The sequence below is a fragment of the Manacus candei genome, unplaced genomic scaffold (genome assembly GCF_025592945.1).
Source record: "Manacus candei isolate 608988 ecotype Guabito, Panama unplaced genomic scaffold, ASM2559294v1 h1tg000028l, whole genome shotgun sequence".
In the NCBI taxonomy this organism is placed as follows: domain Eukaryota; kingdom Metazoa; phylum Chordata; class Aves; order Passeriformes; family Pipridae; genus Manacus; species Manacus candei.
In genome coordinates this window covers 32,919,743-32,936,180 of record NW_026138076.1, presented here as the reverse complement: position 1 = coordinate 32,936,180, position 16,438 = coordinate 32,919,743, and the positions used below count along the sequence as shown (strand labels likewise).

Below are 16,438 nucleotides of genomic sequence, written 5' to 3'. Positions count from 1 at the left end.
GGATGCCCAAAAGGGCGTCCCGGATGCGTGAGTGAACGGGTCGCAGGAGATGGGGGGCTGACCTGTCAGGTTGGTTTGAGCGATGGGTCAGACCTGAGCCCATCCAAGGCTCAGAATACCTTATCAGGGCACCGAGGAGGAAGTACGTTTTTGTGTCTTTTCAGCCCTTTGCTTCCCATGACATTTATTGCATCCTGTACGCATGGAAAAGGCTTTCTGTGCTGCCTTTTCCGTGGCTGTGGGAAGATGGATGGGGAAGCTACACACAGTCCTCTAACTCAGACACTGCAGTTGGAGGTTTGTTGCTGATTCTGCTCTGGGTTCATGCAGAAGAAATGTGCTGTGGCAGGCAGGAGAATTAAAAAAACCTAAAAACCACCCCTTGCATATTATGGTGTTCCTAGCAAGATATTCCTGCTTCTTAAAGATGAAACAAGTGTGTCCACCTCATTTGTAAATGCTCATGAGGGAATGAAACAGACTAACTTTCAACTCTGCTCTTAGTATCATCATGCAGAACTAAGCTGACTGCAAATCCAAGAGAAAAAAAAAAGCAGGTTTTTGATCAGAAAATAAATTTTCCAGAAGGACTCTGAACCGGGGACATCTATTCCTCCCCTCCCTCACAAGAGAAAAGTTTGACCTAGAATCTGAAAAGTCATAAAGCCTCTTTATATTATCATTGGAGTGGAAGGAAAACAAAGAGAATTACCCAGTTTCATTAAAAACAGACCAGGGAACTAAGAGGTCACAAGAGCATTAAGAAGCATTTTCCTTTAATAATTCCCACAAGTCTGCTGAAAAACCCCATGACAGAAGAACATTTCAGAATTGCAGCTGTTAACACATCCATGAAAAGCATTGCTAATAAGGCAAAAGACAGCAAGCTCTGCTGACTTTTATTTTTCTGCTGCACCAGATTCTTGGCATACCACTAAAAAAGCCCTTGCAGGAGTGCTTTGACCAAAAAGAAAAAAAGAAGCCGTTTTTGAGTAGCATCTGTATACTACAATCATCAGTAAGCTTACAAATGTTAAGTAGTAGAGTTCAATATGCAATAAGTATAATGAAATTTCTCTCATTCTTAATTATATTTTCAGAATACACGGTGCAATTTTCCTGTGTTACTGTAGTGGGGAAATTCTCTCTTTTCAAGGTAAGCCTTCTATGCCTACTACAGAAGCAGGACTTTGGCCTTCGTATTAAATCCTATAACAGTTGAAACAGTATTCTGCCAGCCTGAGCTTTTAACATTTGAATTTATGTCAGTGAACATTGATGGAGTCATTTTGGATAATTTTGGATTTCTGCCTCAGCTTGATCCTGCTTGGCTGCCAGTGTCACTTGATTGAAATATTAGATTCTCTAAAACCCCATAAACAAACTACACAAGGCCAGAGTGTGCCAACTATGATTAAAGGTAAAGGTTAAACACATAATGAGCCTGAGGATGCCAACAGACACAATATTTTTCTCATTTGTGAAATTTACATTTACTTACAATTTTAAAATAAGAGGCCTGATTTTAACTAGACATGTTCCATTATCTTTGAAATCAGGTAACTTATATTAATGCTTCAGCTAATATTGAAAAGTTTAAGCAATAATTTTATAAACATGGCAGTTGTTGTTACAGAAACACACACAAAATATTTTACATTGTTTCCTGTGCTTTGATTACTGATGAATCATACTCAGAAGCATTTATTCTTTAATTCCTCCCTCACATATATATATATGTATTTGATGTATATGATTATATATATGAAATTACATATATTCATGAACTAGATAAATGGAGCTGTGTGCAATTATTAAAGGTAACCATCTTTATAGGCAGTAAGCCCATGTCATTCATGTTGGGTTTAAGTACGTTAGTGACACAAATACTTTTGGAATTCAGGTTACTCATTGCCTTAGATCTCTAGGTCAGGATCTATGCTTTTTCACCAGAGTATAAGACTTTACAATAATAGGTTTCTGTCTCATGATCAAAGCTACCATATGTTACCACAACAAAACCATCAACACACACTCTTGTAGAAACAGTCCTTTTCAGAGAAACTTTGCCTTGTGTTTTCGTACAGACTGAATTGGTACTTGTGAATAAAGCATAGAGCACCAAAGCGTAGCACCTAGCACACAGATTTTACAGTATTTGTCCAATATTAGTGCATCATTTTGGGGAAGAACATATTGGCTCTATATAGAGTGGTAAAATCCACTCCTTTTGCTTTTGTGCTAGAAGTCAAGCATATTCATAAAGATCCACCCATGTATTCAAGAACACTTCTCTCACATATCCCCCCATCCATACCTGCTAAAGTGACATCCTCACATAGAACCTTCTGTACATGAAAGCAGGAGAGAGGAGATACAGTAATGATACTTCCAAGATCATTTTAGAAATGACCTATACAATTAATGAAACAGTTCTGGTCTCTATTTCTCCTCTTCTGTACTAGTTAATGTACTTATTTTATAACTGATTGTATCATTACATGTCTCTGTGCTCAACATGCTCTAAGGTTTAGTCTTAACCATTACAGCAGGCTCCTCTCCACCATTTCTGCTTCATGAAGACAGTGCCTATAGTGGTTACGTGCTTAAACAAAAAAAACTCTCCCAAACTCCACAAAGAGGCCAATTCTCTTGCTTCTAATGGTAATCTGTTGCCCTGCCTTCTGCATTACTGCTTTTCCAGATTTCAGCAGCCTAATTTGCCCAAGATCTGGAAAATGGACATTGCAGTTTCACAAAACAGCTGTGCAAGTACACTGGCTCTTTGATGTGTATGCAGGAAGTTTCATGTGCTCATATACCACATATCTACATGTTTGACTATCTTGCAGCTCTGACTTTGGATCTATAAGTGTTGTCAGGCTTGGAACATTCTTTTCAACAATTCAGACTGTTTTTCTACAGCTATTAGAGTTCTAAAATATTTTGTTAACGATAGTACACAGCAGAAAACTACTTCATAACTTGCAAAGCAGTATGTGCTTTCAGCTACAGTTTGTAATTAGTATGTTTTCTTATTATAGAAACATCTGGTACCAGTAAAAAAGTGATTCAAACATTCAGATCTTCAAATTTATTTTTATTTCTATTTTATTCTGTTTAAACCATACTTAGTTCAGGATCCATTTCGCTGATTTAAGTTGTTGCTCCATTTTATCTGGATAGTCTGTCAATGCTAGTAGAAAATCTAAATGTGAATGTTTAATTTCCAGATACTTTGTAAGATGAGAATAAAGATAGTATTTGATTCCTCTCACTCAGATTTGCTTAAAACACAACTCAGACTTTGTACCTTGAATAATATTTTTGGCCCTTTGAAATCTTAAACATTAAACTGCTGTTCTTTCATGTTTTTGGAACTGCTGTAAACTGAAGCCACATGAAGTACAATTTACTCCAGTGTTTCACTGTTTAAGGAAAAGTGAATCAGTAAGATCAATCTAGAAAGAGTAAAAATGCAGCAAATAGCAGTAAAAACGCAGCAAATTTGTTTGGAAAGATATCATGTGCGTGATCTAAATCTTTGCAAGAAACACTATCCTCACTTTTGCCTTTCATGGTATAAGTTTCCATTTGCAGGGAGAGTCAATCACAAGCTCCATCCTCCATCGATGATTAGTTCATTGCCAGTCACGTAGGCAGACTGAAATTACATAAAAAAGAACAATGATTGGAACTAATTTTTCTTGGCTCTTAATTACAGGGAAACTCTACTTCTTTAAATTCAAAAATCTGCTTTCTTTTTGTACAAACTTTTTTTTTGTTTTACAAAAATGCCTAAATAAATAATAAAATATCTCAATATAAACTTAGAAATTGAAGCCTTTCAGTTAACTCAAGGGAGTATTACAAAAATATTATTAGAAGCATTGAGATGAGAATGCATCCTGAGTGTACAAATTCACATAAGCTAGACTTCAGATATCTTACCTATAGGAATAAATGCCTCACACTATGTTGTTATTAGCTCTGTTCAGCTGAGCAGAATCTGACCAGGTCAGGCAATAATTATGAGGAGACCTAAGTGAAAATTTAGATCATGCAGAGAGTGTGGTAAGCAACTGAGCTGTTGACATTCTTCTCTATGCCAGTAGTGAAGCATACTGAATTTACTGAAAAGCTAGAATTCTGTCTATACATGGCTGAAAACCCTGTAAGCAGATTGGAAAAAATTAGTAGTGTTAAAAAAAATACTAAAACCAAGATGAAATTGAGAGACAGATTACTGGTAGATAGCAACATTAGGACTGAGTTAAATCCATTAAAGTATTTTGACATGCACATTAGGACTGCTGGACAAGTCCAGAGGAATCCAGTCCAGTTTTTGAGACGCAGTAAATCTATAGCAGATGGAATAACGTTGATGTGTGCTCATAAGTCTTGGTGGTATTTGCAGTGGTCATCAAGAGTTTGGTGTATAACAACCTCAGTGGGTCTATTGTTTTCCTTATGCTGAAAGGGCAGATTCACTCTGAGCATTAGCTAAAATCTCCAGCAGTTCTACACAAATATTTTGCCCTTGAATAGCAAAGGTAGGTGATGACTACTAATTCTACCTCCTTAGAACATGATCTAGCCATGGTGAAAGCTTGGAAAAAGAAAACAAGCCCATTTGTCCTACCATTCAAGATGATCTGGGGTCAGTCAATTTGCTCAGATGGCATGAAACCACCAGGCTATGGTACCTAATGCCTTGCAATCCCTGTCAACATTCAGTACTTTTTGTATTGCAGGTTGAACTCAGTAAAAGATGGTCACATTTTTTTACTTTTCTAATAATCCAGCTCAAAGACAATATAAATAATTCTGAAACAAATACTCTGTACTGTGAGGCAGCAAAGTAGTGTGGGGATGCTCTGATGGGACATTCTGTCGTTCTATACTTACTTCATCAGAAGCCAGGTACACAAAGAGATGGGCCACTTCTTCAGCAGTAGCCATCCTACCAGTCTTCTGTCTGGCTAGAAAGTCTTTCAGTGCCTGGATATACAAGAGCATTTGGTATATCAAAAATAAAAAAGCAATTATTTTAATCTGCTGACATGTACAAGGCAATATTGAAAATAGTCCTCTAGTCATAACTTTCTTTTTGTGCACCGAGTAGGGAACTTATGCTAGAAAAATCTAAGGTGAACAGAGATGTGAATTTCAGGTTGAAAAAAAAGTATGAGACTTTTAGACAGCACCTAAATCTCTGCTTCCAGAATAAAGGCAACATATATTCTTCTTCTTTTGGTGGTGGATATTCCAGGTGCCTCAAATGAGAGCTTACAGTTATCTAGTCAGTACAGTTAAGCATCCCAAATAATGCTGAAATGCAAAGGCCAGAATGCCCTTTCTAGCATGGTTTTGCACTAGTTTGTGGCTGCCACACACCACAGTAGAAAATGTCCTCTACTTTTGCATTGGGTACTGTAATCAATAGTTACAATTGCTTCCAAGGATGACAGACTGTATTCACTAAGCAATAGTATCCTTAGGAGTCATTTTAAGACTGTGGAGTAGAAACTGACCACATTATCAAAGGAGACACTACTGTTAAGTTATCCATGGTACTCTGAAATCAGGGACATTCTTGAATATGAACAGAAGTGCCACTATATATTAATATTTTTTTTTAAAGAGAGTTAAACATATGTGTGCACAGGATCAAGCTAATAAATTGCTTTCTCACCTGTTCTGGGTTAGGCCGGGCTTTGATTCTCTCCTGTAAAGATGGTGTGTCAACAGTTCCTACGCAAAATTTTAAATTTGGTTTTAAAAATCAACTACATCAGCAATCATGACAAAAAAATGCAGTTTATTTGTTCTATTTTTATGTCTTAATGCTTATGTGTAACTTTATAATATAATTCAGGAGAAAGACTGCAGAGCTGCCAATATAGCATAGGATTCTAAATTTCAATAGAAGGCAAGAGTTTTGAGAATCAGATTCAATAGTTTTCTGATGGTTAAATATGGGCCAGACCATTTGCTAGCCCTTGCCTGCTCCTGACTTCCTAGACTGTATCTTTGAAAACAAACATTCAAATACTGTGTAACAGTATAAATATATAAAGTGCATATACTTGGTTAACAGACTAAATATACAGCTTAACCACAGAAGTAACAACTTTTCTGTATTAAATCTCAGAAATCTTTCAGGCACGTCCTATTCTTTTAGACTGCTAGTAAATTTAGTTGCCACTGGCAAGTCTATTCTTTGTTAATAATGCCAAACTTAATCTGGTCTTCTAGTATCTGCTTCTAGTTTACAGAATAATGTAAGAACACTTACCAGGACATATGCAGTTGCATCTGATGCCTTGTTCAATAAAATCAGCAGCCACAGACTTTGTTAGCCCAATAACTGCTGCCTTTGAAGTACTGTATACACACCTGTTCACAACTCCTAACAGAAGGTCCGTGTTAAGGCAGCACAGAAAGATGGTTAAAAAAAAAAAGAAAAAAAAAAGACAAGTTTGTTCAAGAGGCACCTGCTTCTGGACTCCAGAATTTCCTGGAGCACTTGTATCCTCTCCATAAGGTCAGCCCTAGCTAGAATGCTGACTGCCACAATTCTACTCAGGCATACACCAGAGGAAAGCACACAATCTTTCAATAGTATACGTTTGGGGAGTAGTCTAGAAAAGGTAACAAAGCAACAAAGATTTAGCAGCAGCAGAAACCCATCTGTTAGTTACCACCATGCTTCCTTGGGAAGCATAGCTACAGCACTTATGTAATTGTTATTTCTGCATTATTCTCTGAAGAGCATATGCAGCAAGATATCACTGGAAGTAATTACTTTTTAATTAATAAAAACAAAACATTGAAAAAGCTCAGAGATAAGGATCTTGGCATTTCTGCAATTTTCCATCTGTTTCCTTGCATGTATATGAGTTGATTTTTCTATTCTTCTATTTTTCTAAATGCATCCCTCCACAGGATTTAGAAAGAACTTTGAATTTAGAATGTCCTCTGAATTCAAAGTTGTGCAATGTATACTTTGCATGCCCATAATTTTAAAGTTTTATGTAAGAAACTCTGGCAAGCTACTGACCTTTGATGCTGGATGCCACAGAAGACATATTTATAATATTCCCAGATTTCTGTTTAAGCATCTGCAAAAGAGTACTTATGTCATTCAAATGCAAACTGTTTTGTTATCTGCAGGTTCAGTAAAATAGCCCACATCAACTTACAGAACAGCATTATGTGCAATTGATACTTAGGGTAACAAAGCTTAACTGGCATTGACTGAAGCAGTAAAGCAGAGCCTGAAGTTCTCACTGGAATTCTGTTAAGTAATGTCAGGATTGGAGACTATGCCAGGAAAGGACTTTTTCCTAGATAGCCACCTCTGAGAATCATGGCCCTCTTGTCACCACAGTAAGTTACCCTATACAGACATCTGCTCATGCCATCTACCAATGCAGCAATTCACTGATTCCATTCAAACCCTTTTTGTTTTGGAGAAGATTAAAACACAATATTCTCGCACCTTTGAATTGTAGCTAAATTTCTTTAAGTTGTAACCTTTTCTAGGCATCCTAAAACCTGATATGCATGAAATTGTTAGAAAAAACCAAAACCTACTTTGAAAATTAAGTTCAGCTAAGAAAAAAGACAAACCACCACCAACCAAACCAACCAAACAAAAAGGACTGGAACAATACTGAAAAAAGTAGTTATCATCCAGTCATGGTCACACCTTCCACATCTGGCCTTTGCATTTACAGGAATACAAACCCCTTATTCAGTCTACAGAATTTTGTAGACCCAAACCTAGTTATTATGTCAAAAAAAAGTGTCCTCAAACTGTTAGATTTATCAAATTGTTGTTCTGCTATAAGCAGCATGTTATCAGTGTCACTGAATTGCTTCACAAGATAGTTTCCAGAGTTCCATAAAATTAATGTTAATATACATTATTTATAAATATTTTGTAGCAGTGGTATTGTGCAGTTGTGTGCTGTAGTATAATATGGTAGCACTGTATTGCAGTGGCTCCCCACTGCTCAGCGTTTGAAGGATTTTAGTTACAGATTACATAGGGCAAACCCCTGAATTAATCTTCTCTACCAGATCCTTTAGATAAATTGTCTACTTAAAAGATTATACAATGCAGAGAATGCTTTACAGTAGGATCACTGTAATCTAAGGGCTTCCCTGTCCAAAGCTGCATCCTTGCATTTTTATCTCAAATCCCATGTCGCCAGAGTGGCTAACTTAGACTTCTCACACTTTAAACGTAGTGCAGCAGAGACTAGGCAATCAAGCCTTACCTTTGGAAGGAATGTCTTGATCATTAAATACATGCTGCGAACATTGAGGTTCATTGTGAAGTTCCAGTCTCGCTCCTCACAGTCCAGAATGGTTCCATGATGAACAAATCTAGAATAAGTCCATGAAGTAGATTACTGTCTCTAGTTTACATTTCTATGGCTTTTTGTGCATGTTTCTCCATCGCTATTTTGCAGTAGTTAACTCTTTCAGCCTTGAAAAGGAGGGACAAGAGGTCTTTAAAAGAATGCAAGTAACAGTGTATTTCTTGTGATGAGTAAGTATCAAGGACACAAGGCAGACTCAATATGTGCAATGAAATACTTAGCAATAGAAAAAATAAGTAGAGCACTAGCAGACCATCAACTTTGCTCACTGTTGCGCTAAGAGGGCCAAAGCCATCAGTATAGGGTACCCACAGAGTGAGGAAAATGTAAGTTCAAGAGCCATTCTGTCTTGTCCTGGGTAATGTGGCTGCACACAAAAAGTTCAGTTTTGATGAAAACACATTAAAGTTTCTAATAAAGTTACAAAATCCATTAAATTGAAAGAAATAAAATGCACTGAAATAACAGAAAGTACTTCTGGAGGACAGGGAAAACTGGAAAAAGAGTATTATCAAAGAGAAGGTTTTTACCCTGCAATGTTACAGAGGACGTCAATCTTTTCAAGCTCCTTGGCCAGATTTTCTATCTGCTCCCTTTTGGTAACATCCAGAACCCGTATTTGAATGCCTAGAAAAAAGAGTGTATTTGCTTCAATGCACTTGACTAAGGATCAGCAGATGATTTTTCTGAAGTGCTGAGAATTGCACTTACAATTCAATTCAGTGAGAACTACACTTGATCATCAAGTTAGTGCAATGATTAAACTGAGACAGTAATGGGCAGCATGTCATGCTATTTAAAATTTCAGGAGGGAATTAAGAAGATCAACTGTTCTGATTGCCATACAGCATCTCACAAGCAGATGAGCTACCATAACTTACCATAAAAGCATTCCCAATAAATTTGAATTCCACTGTACTTCCAAATGGTAGAATTACAGAACCATATAATCATAATAAGCTTCCATGGTCAGTGGCATAGGATAATAATTATTTGAAACTAGTTACATGTGTCACATACACTCACAATCACATTACATGCCATCTTCCCATGTCTAGTTGACGATATTATGAATGAACTTTATATAACTCAATTGATGAGGAAAAATGATTTCGCACAAATCATTATTTTAAAATCATGAGGGCAGTCACACTGGAACAAGGGCCTACAGAGGTTTATGAGGAAATTCCACCCTTGGAGACGTTCAGGACTTGATTCAACGCAGCCCTGAACTCTAACCAGAGCCCCTTTGAGCAGCAAATGGGACTACATGGCCTCCAGAAGTCTCATTCAACATACATGATTCCATAAAATACTGTAAAGTTGTCTATAAAGCATCTGAGTGTCATCTAAATTAAGGGTGAATTTGATTTGAAATGGATAAAAACCTGTTTCTTTTGAAGCCAAACTGACAAGTCCATGAACAAGCTTTATATGCGTTAAATGATGTAGACATTTTTGAAGAGATCTGTGTATAATGATGCAATCAGACTACAGGCTGGTTATTAACATCACACTGGAATTACCTCTCCCAGATAAAATTCAAAGACCACAACATGCCAAGTCTTGATGAATTACGGATTGACTAATCATGTGTCTAAAGGATGGAAATGGCTCTGAGTATAATGAAAATTACTTCTTTCTTTGTGAACATACTAGCAGAGGGAGAAAATGTAACACTTTCCCAAACACCCTGAGAAAGAACCTGGAAAGCCCTAAAGTTCTCAAAGAATTACAATGGGATTGCTTATGGTTAATTCTAGTCAGTAGAGATGGATGTCCACACTGAAAGCTGTACTGGAGAAAAGAGGTTTTGTGTATTTTACTGTCACCCTGTAATAAGAATTCATTAAATCTACTTTCTTCTGTCAAATTAAGTTGGAAGCATTTTCAGTTGTAAAATATATTCAAGTCTTATTTTTTATTTCATTATGGAAAAAATATTTTTTTAATGTAATGTCCCACTTTTGTCACTTATGATTAGAAATACAGCTATGCAAAACCTGCTCTTGAAGCATGTTCCTGTGCTATCAGTAGGAAAGCAACCTTCAGACCTGAACATTTGTACAAACAGAATAGGTGTATCTACTATTGGTAGAGTGAGCTTCTGAAGACATACTAATTCTACAAGATGGCAAGGAATGCATTAAAAGGATAGCTAAGTATGGAAAATGGAAATGCAAGGCACTAAATCTATCTTCTTGTATAGCTGGATGTTCTAGTGATCAGAGAAAAGCATTCCATGCCTTCCAGAGTGATGCACTTGACAATCAGCCTAGTGATGCCAAAAGGTAACTGAAATGGGTGCCATTCTGGGAAACAAATATCAACTTCTGTGACACAAGAAACTCAAAGTTATTCCATATGCCTGGAATAATAGTCTGTCTGATATGCTGATGCTGCAAAATTTTACATGCTAAATCTCTGCCATTTCACACCACAGAATAAAGCAATGCCAACATGTAAAGAATTAGTTTGGATATTTTCCATTTTTTTTCTGGCCTTTTGAAGTTTTCCTGTCCTCAAATTACATTTCAGACAGCCTACAACAAAACTTGGAAGAGCTGAATTAATGCCTACATTTACCTGGATATTTCTCCAGTTCTTTCAGCTTGGACTCATTGATGTCTGTAGCAATGACTTTGGCTCCTTCTTTAGCAAAGGCCTGAAGAATACAAGAAAAGCAGTTTATATTTAGATATTCAAGATCTTATCAGAAATAAAATCTGTTTTCTTCTCAGGTCCTTTTTGGCTTAAAAGTTGGCCAAAGGCAGCTGATCTTACACTTTTCATGATGGGCACAAGAAGTCAGGGAGTACTGGACATGAATTACTACACATCCTGCCGACAATTGAGTAACTATGCATGATATAAGACAGACTTAAGATCTTTTCTCCTTACAGTAAGGAATCCATAAATAAAGTGTAAGAACAGTAACCAGACTAAGACAACTGATATTATTTTTGCCCTTATTAGCTGCACTAGTAAGCACATTATGAACGTAGGGTTAGAATTGTCTGTATTGTTGGATTTAAATGAAGTTATGGGATTTGACAGTTAAAGGCAGAAGCCATAAAAAGGGAATGGTAGTATGTAAACTTTAACAAAATCTTTTGCATCCAAATCATTGGAATAGAACAATATTAAAAGCAGCATGACTTCTCTTTGATACTTAACCAGAGATATTCCTTCATTCTTGATAGTCCCCTCAAACCCCACTTTCTTTGTATTGCAATTACTGGCAAATCAACAGCTATCAAAGTAACCTCTGTGTCAAAAGTATGCTAACATCTTGGACTGTAGCCCCTAATTCTTAAAAATAAGTGTCTCAAGTGTAGCTTAAGAGGATAGTGGCATTAAACATACCAGCCTTCCATGGCTTGTTGGGTATTTACAAACTGAAATTATCAGGAAGATTACCTACTCCTTGACTGAGCTATTTATGTAAGAGCAAAGATCAGCAGTTGTCTTCTAACCATATGCAGGAGAAACTAGCTAGTCTGGCAAAAATCCTACTTACAGGAGATTTTCCTGGATTGTTGATTACATTACAGAGATACTGAAATTACTGGGTTTTTTATTTGCTATGTTAAAGGGAAGTAAGCAGGAGAACTGGTCAAAAGAATTACAAGCTAAGTGGGAAGTTAATATATCTATTAAATTTTGTTTAATAGTAATCAAACAAAATTTGTAAAGGGTTTCTTATAGTTGCTCATTGTGAACAATGTTGTAGCTTTGTTCTTGTTAGTATCATGTAGACTTGGCTATGTCAACTCTGAATATAGATAAAATGTCTTGGTTTTACGATAGGGGATCTTCACAGTATTCAGCTTTAGACCATGAAATATTCACTCTATCATCCAGAACAAAGCAGCAGAGATTCTGGATTAAAGGTACAGACAGTACCAACTATCATCATCATGGCTAGGCTTCATGAACGAAGATTTAGGAAGGACTCTACCCACATTTGCTACAGGCGCACTGGTGGCTAAAGAGGCCAATGCGAGATAGACAAGTCCAGTTGCAAACGGCACAGCAGAAAGACTCCTTGTCAGCAAGACAATTCTTTCTGCATTGTCTTTTCTCTTCAAGGGTGATCCTGCGTGCGTTCTCAAAGGAAGCAGCAGCGTTATAGATAGGTAATTAAACTGCTGGACTGATTTCAGCTCTGATTCACCAATGGTGATATGGGGATGATGGAAGTCTTCCTGAGATGCAGGTTGATAGAAAACTTCTGTCTTCTTCAAGTTGACTTCCATCCCAAAAAGCTCAGCAGCCTCAGCAAAGCAGGTTGTTAAACGCTGCAGAGCTACTTCTGCACGGGCAACGAGGGCATCGTTGTCAGCGTAAAGCAGCTCACCGCCAGCAGGGATTGTGCCCTCGTGGGAGAGGAGAGGAAGAACTTGGGAGCACAAGAGGTTTGCCAGTCCAATTTGGGGGAGAGGAAGGGCGTCAGATGGACCGTGGGGTTCCCCAGACCAGCGGGAGGGCAGGCGGGGCAGTCCTGTATGGAGTGTCGCGGGTGAGCAGTGCGAGGGAAGATCTCTGGTAACACAGTGGGGTGGCAGAAAAGTAGAGAATGAAAGGCTTGCCCTAACCATTTTAGTGAGGAAGAAGCCTGTGTGCCCCTATGCGGTTGCGAGCTATGCTGGTGATGGTACATGCCTTCGGCAGGGCCTCCCATGCCAGACAGGTCAAAACCAAAGTACCAACCATATATTAAAAAAGCAGTTGCAGCTGTTCTCAAATCTTGCTCTTATCCTTATTTAACATCTCCACTCAGAGTTGAGATTTTCAGAAATTCAAACAGCACAAAGCCTGCATGATACAGTATAGTGGATACATTATTCCCCAATTTTTTCAGTGCGTAGTTCTAGCTTCATCTATGGTTTATTAATTCAAGAACAGGTTTGGTGCAGGTGTTTTTAGACAAGCTAGCGTTAGAGACCTTGCTTAGGCGCAGGAGAATAAACATTTTCCAACTCACTATAGCAGCTGCTCGCCCGATGCCCTGTGCTGCCGCAGACAGCAGGATGATCTTCCCATCCAGCCGACCCATGGCGCCCACCTGTGCAGACAGGAGATGTCACAGAAACTTTAACAAAAACATGAACCAACACCAACCCCCAGGAATCAGATGCAAGTACATTCCAAAAACTAGACGTGATCCAGAGTGTACCTCTGCCATCACAATTGTCCTTTTTGGCTGCAGCATGACCCTCAGGGTTCTGAGGGGCACGACTGCCTCAACCTTCTTTTTTTTATCTCATTTTTTTTTAATTAATTATATATAAGGACCTCAAAGAAAAACAAACCCAAAAGGCATTTGATCTCAGGAGTTAGGCTTCATTATAACAATAGCTTGTAACCTAGTGTTTCCACTGCCCATTGTATACTTAGAAAGTAGGTCTTCCTCCTGTTTCTCTCAAACTACAAACTCTTCAACTTCCTATGCTGCAATAAATTCCACACAATACCTTGGTCTTGGTATCTGCTCTGAATTGTCTTCAGAGTCTTTCAGCACAGCAGATTCCCAGTTCCAATGAAGCAGGAAGGTGGGAGGGGAATGAAGCTGTCTTGTTTCCCCTCTCTGGCGTTGCTTATTCTCAGGGAACCACGGAGCATGCCTGGGGCAAGTGGCAGGGAACTTTTAGGAGTTTCTGCCTTAGTCATTATGTAGCAGCCAAAAGGCAAAATACAGCTCTGTTCTGCCACAGTGCACACATTCATATGCTACGTTAGATTTAAAGAAATAAAGCATGCAAAGTTGCAGACACACAAGTGAAAGCAAGTGTCATCACCTCACTTCTGTGGATTTTTTGTTATTTAAGGAGAAAATGACTTAGTAGGATGTTTCAAAGAACTGCCTAAAAAGTAAGGGCACTGTGTTCCAGTCAGAGTGCAGTATATTTGGAGTTTCTTAACTGGGTTCCCCATAAGTAAAATTTTCTGCAGTTTTATAGTCCTCTGAGCAAACTTTGTCTATGTAGCTATGAATGTAGAAAGGTGTCGTAAGAATATACACGTGAAACCAACACACCAAGTTCTTCACTGGGAAGTTAAGATAAAGGTACCTTAATCTTCCTTATGTTAGCAGCCAATGCTATATTCTACAGAAGCTCAAATCCATGCTGTGACTCAGATTACCAAATCAAATTTAGTGTTCTACGTCTTAAGTCAGATTATTAATTTCTCTTATTTGCATCAGAGAGACATTGTTTTGTCAGATGTTTTTCCTGACAAAAGTTGGAGCAAAACTGTTTTCCTGAAGGTTACAGGTTCAACAAATCAGACTTCTGAAACAATGTAACTGAAAAATTCTTTTCTTTCCAAAAGCCACCTCATCAGTTCAATTACTTCCCCCAATCACTGTAACACATTGGAAGCAAAATGCACTATAAATACATTTTTCAATACAGCAATCAGGTTTCACCAATATTTGTCACAGACTCTATGAAGCACTTACAAATGAACAGTAATATAGTCACTCACCAAGAGATCTAAAACGGCTCCGTTACTGACCTTTGTACAAAAGGAAGTTCTACAAGTTTTTTACTGTGCTTGTTGGTATTTGTGTTTCCTATATCAACGTAATTTCCTGTTGAAACACTGAGATGCTGCCATCTAGTGAAACCTAAGATTTTAAAAGTGCGGTTTTTCTCCTGCAAAGGAAAGGACAGAAAAGGATTGCCAGCATTAGCTTTCTCTTTCCCCTAAGGAATTCAAGAGGTCAAGGATTCCCACAAAAAAAAGGCCACAAACCTGTTTTTCCAAGCAATCTCTCTTTAGCAATATAAGCTATCAAATTTCAAACTAGGACAACAATGAAAATATTAATCATGCCAACTATTGTTAAACTGGTGATTTACGAACTTTTCTTTGGTATCTAGCAGTTTAACTTACATTTATTAAAGCAGAGTTAATATCATCAGACTGAAAAATTCTAGGACAAAGTAATTCGGTGAGAAGCTCACACCAGACATAAAGCTACCCTGATAATATTAAGAAATTTGGTGTCCTGCCTAACCTTTAGTCAGTTTGTCCTCAGAAAAGCCCCTTCTGTGGATAAACTGGGACACACATACACAAAAGTTCAGTTTATCCTGTCATTCTACTAAACTATGATACTTTCTAGGGCTGTCTAAATCAGCTCCCCAGTAAATAAAATCTTTAATGACTGTTTTCTAAAAGCATTTATCCTTCTGTCCCTAAGGTTTTGCCTCTGAATGCAGACACAGACCTGTTGCAATAAGCTTCTGCTTTTTTTTTGCTCCATCACCAGAAAAATCTCCAAATCTAGAAATGTTCCAAACAAGCAGATAATTAACAAAAAAACCCCTGGAAATTGTATATGAAAGAGGTAGCTCTCATATATATACACATACCTTTTTCCCTTCTGGAAGAAAAGAAGACAGTTTAATTCATTTATTAGAACACCAAAATGCTGGTACCCGAAGGAAATATCTTTCAATCATAGTGGAAAATAAAAATAAACCCAACCCAACCAAAACACAAAACCCCAACCCAACCCAAAAAATCCTCCAACCAACCCCTAAACAAAAAACCTGCGACAAATACATCAGCACTTTGCATTTGTCCCTGTAAGAAAATAAATTGCTCTTGCCTGCCTATGGTTGTGGTCAGAAAGAAGACATTTCAGTTCTGAACTCCATAATGGTATTTAGAATCTGTGTATTTTTGGCTAGTAATATCTTCAAATGCTTCCTAAAGCATGTTACAGGTCAGAGTTTGAGAGATAAATGCTTGCAATTTCTTAGTAGTTACCACAGTTGGCAGTTTTCAGCTACTCGAGGCAAGTGGATAGTTGGTTCTTTATTATAGATCTCTGAAGTACCTCCATTAGGTAAATAATCCCTGTGTGACTCTTCCAATTCCAGTAACTGCTGAACGCCCAGGAAGGTGTCAACGTCACCATTTGCTTATCACTTTGGGTGACCCAAAATGGAATACTTATGAGACTGAGCATCACTGAGAGCTTTATTCCTTTAAAATAAGGATGATGCTTTTGGTGCAGTTATCTTTCT

The 16,438-nt window shown here is 37.8% G+C and overlaps 1 protein-coding gene and 1 long non-coding RNA gene across 3 annotated transcripts in view; one reads left to right on the top strand and one right to left on the bottom strand.

Moving 5' to 3' along the window:
* LOC127472070 (uncharacterized) overlaps nt 1-16,438 on the top strand; it is an 84,797-nt gene that overhangs the window by 20,185 nt on the left and 48,174 nt on the right. The gene's annotated exons all lie outside the window — the stretch shown is intronic.
* BDH2 (3-hydroxybutyrate dehydrogenase 2) lies at nt 760-14,997 on the bottom strand. 2 transcript variants are annotated; one of them, XM_051789708.1, is made up of 11 exons: nt 14,886-14,981; nt 13,871-14,020; nt 13,381-13,461; nt 10,980-11,058; nt 8,924-9,020; nt 8,289-8,397; nt 7,064-7,124; nt 6,299-6,412; nt 5,696-5,754; nt 4,909-5,001; nt 760-3,664 (listed from the first exon to the last, which is right to left on the bottom strand). In XM_051789708.1, exons 3-11 carry the CDS (start codon nt 13,450-13,452, stop codon nt 3,611-3,613), a joined length of 738 nt encoding a protein of 245 aa, XP_051645668.1. In that variant the 5' UTR covers nt 13,453-13,461; nt 13,871-14,020; nt 14,886-14,981; the 3' UTR covers nt 760-3,610. The 2 variants fall into 2 exon arrangements, with proteins under 2 accessions (XP_051645668.1, XP_051645669.1); XM_051789709.1 differs by lacking the exon at nt 13,871-14,020 and having other exon boundaries at nt 14,886-14,997.

Coding starts and splice junctions, on each gene's coding strand:
- BDH2 (XM_051789709.1), bottom strand. CDS start 13,452: ATGGGTCGGCTGGATGGGAAGATCATCCTGCTGTCTGCGGCAGCACAG. Junction 8,398..8,923: donor GTCCTCTGTAACATTGCAGG/GTAAAAACCTTC, acceptor GACTTATTCTAG/ATTTGTTCATCATGGAACCA. Junction 7,125..8,288: donor TCAAGACATTCCTTCCAAAG/GTAAGGCTTGAT, acceptor ACTCTTTTGCAG/ATGCTTAAACAGAAATCTGG.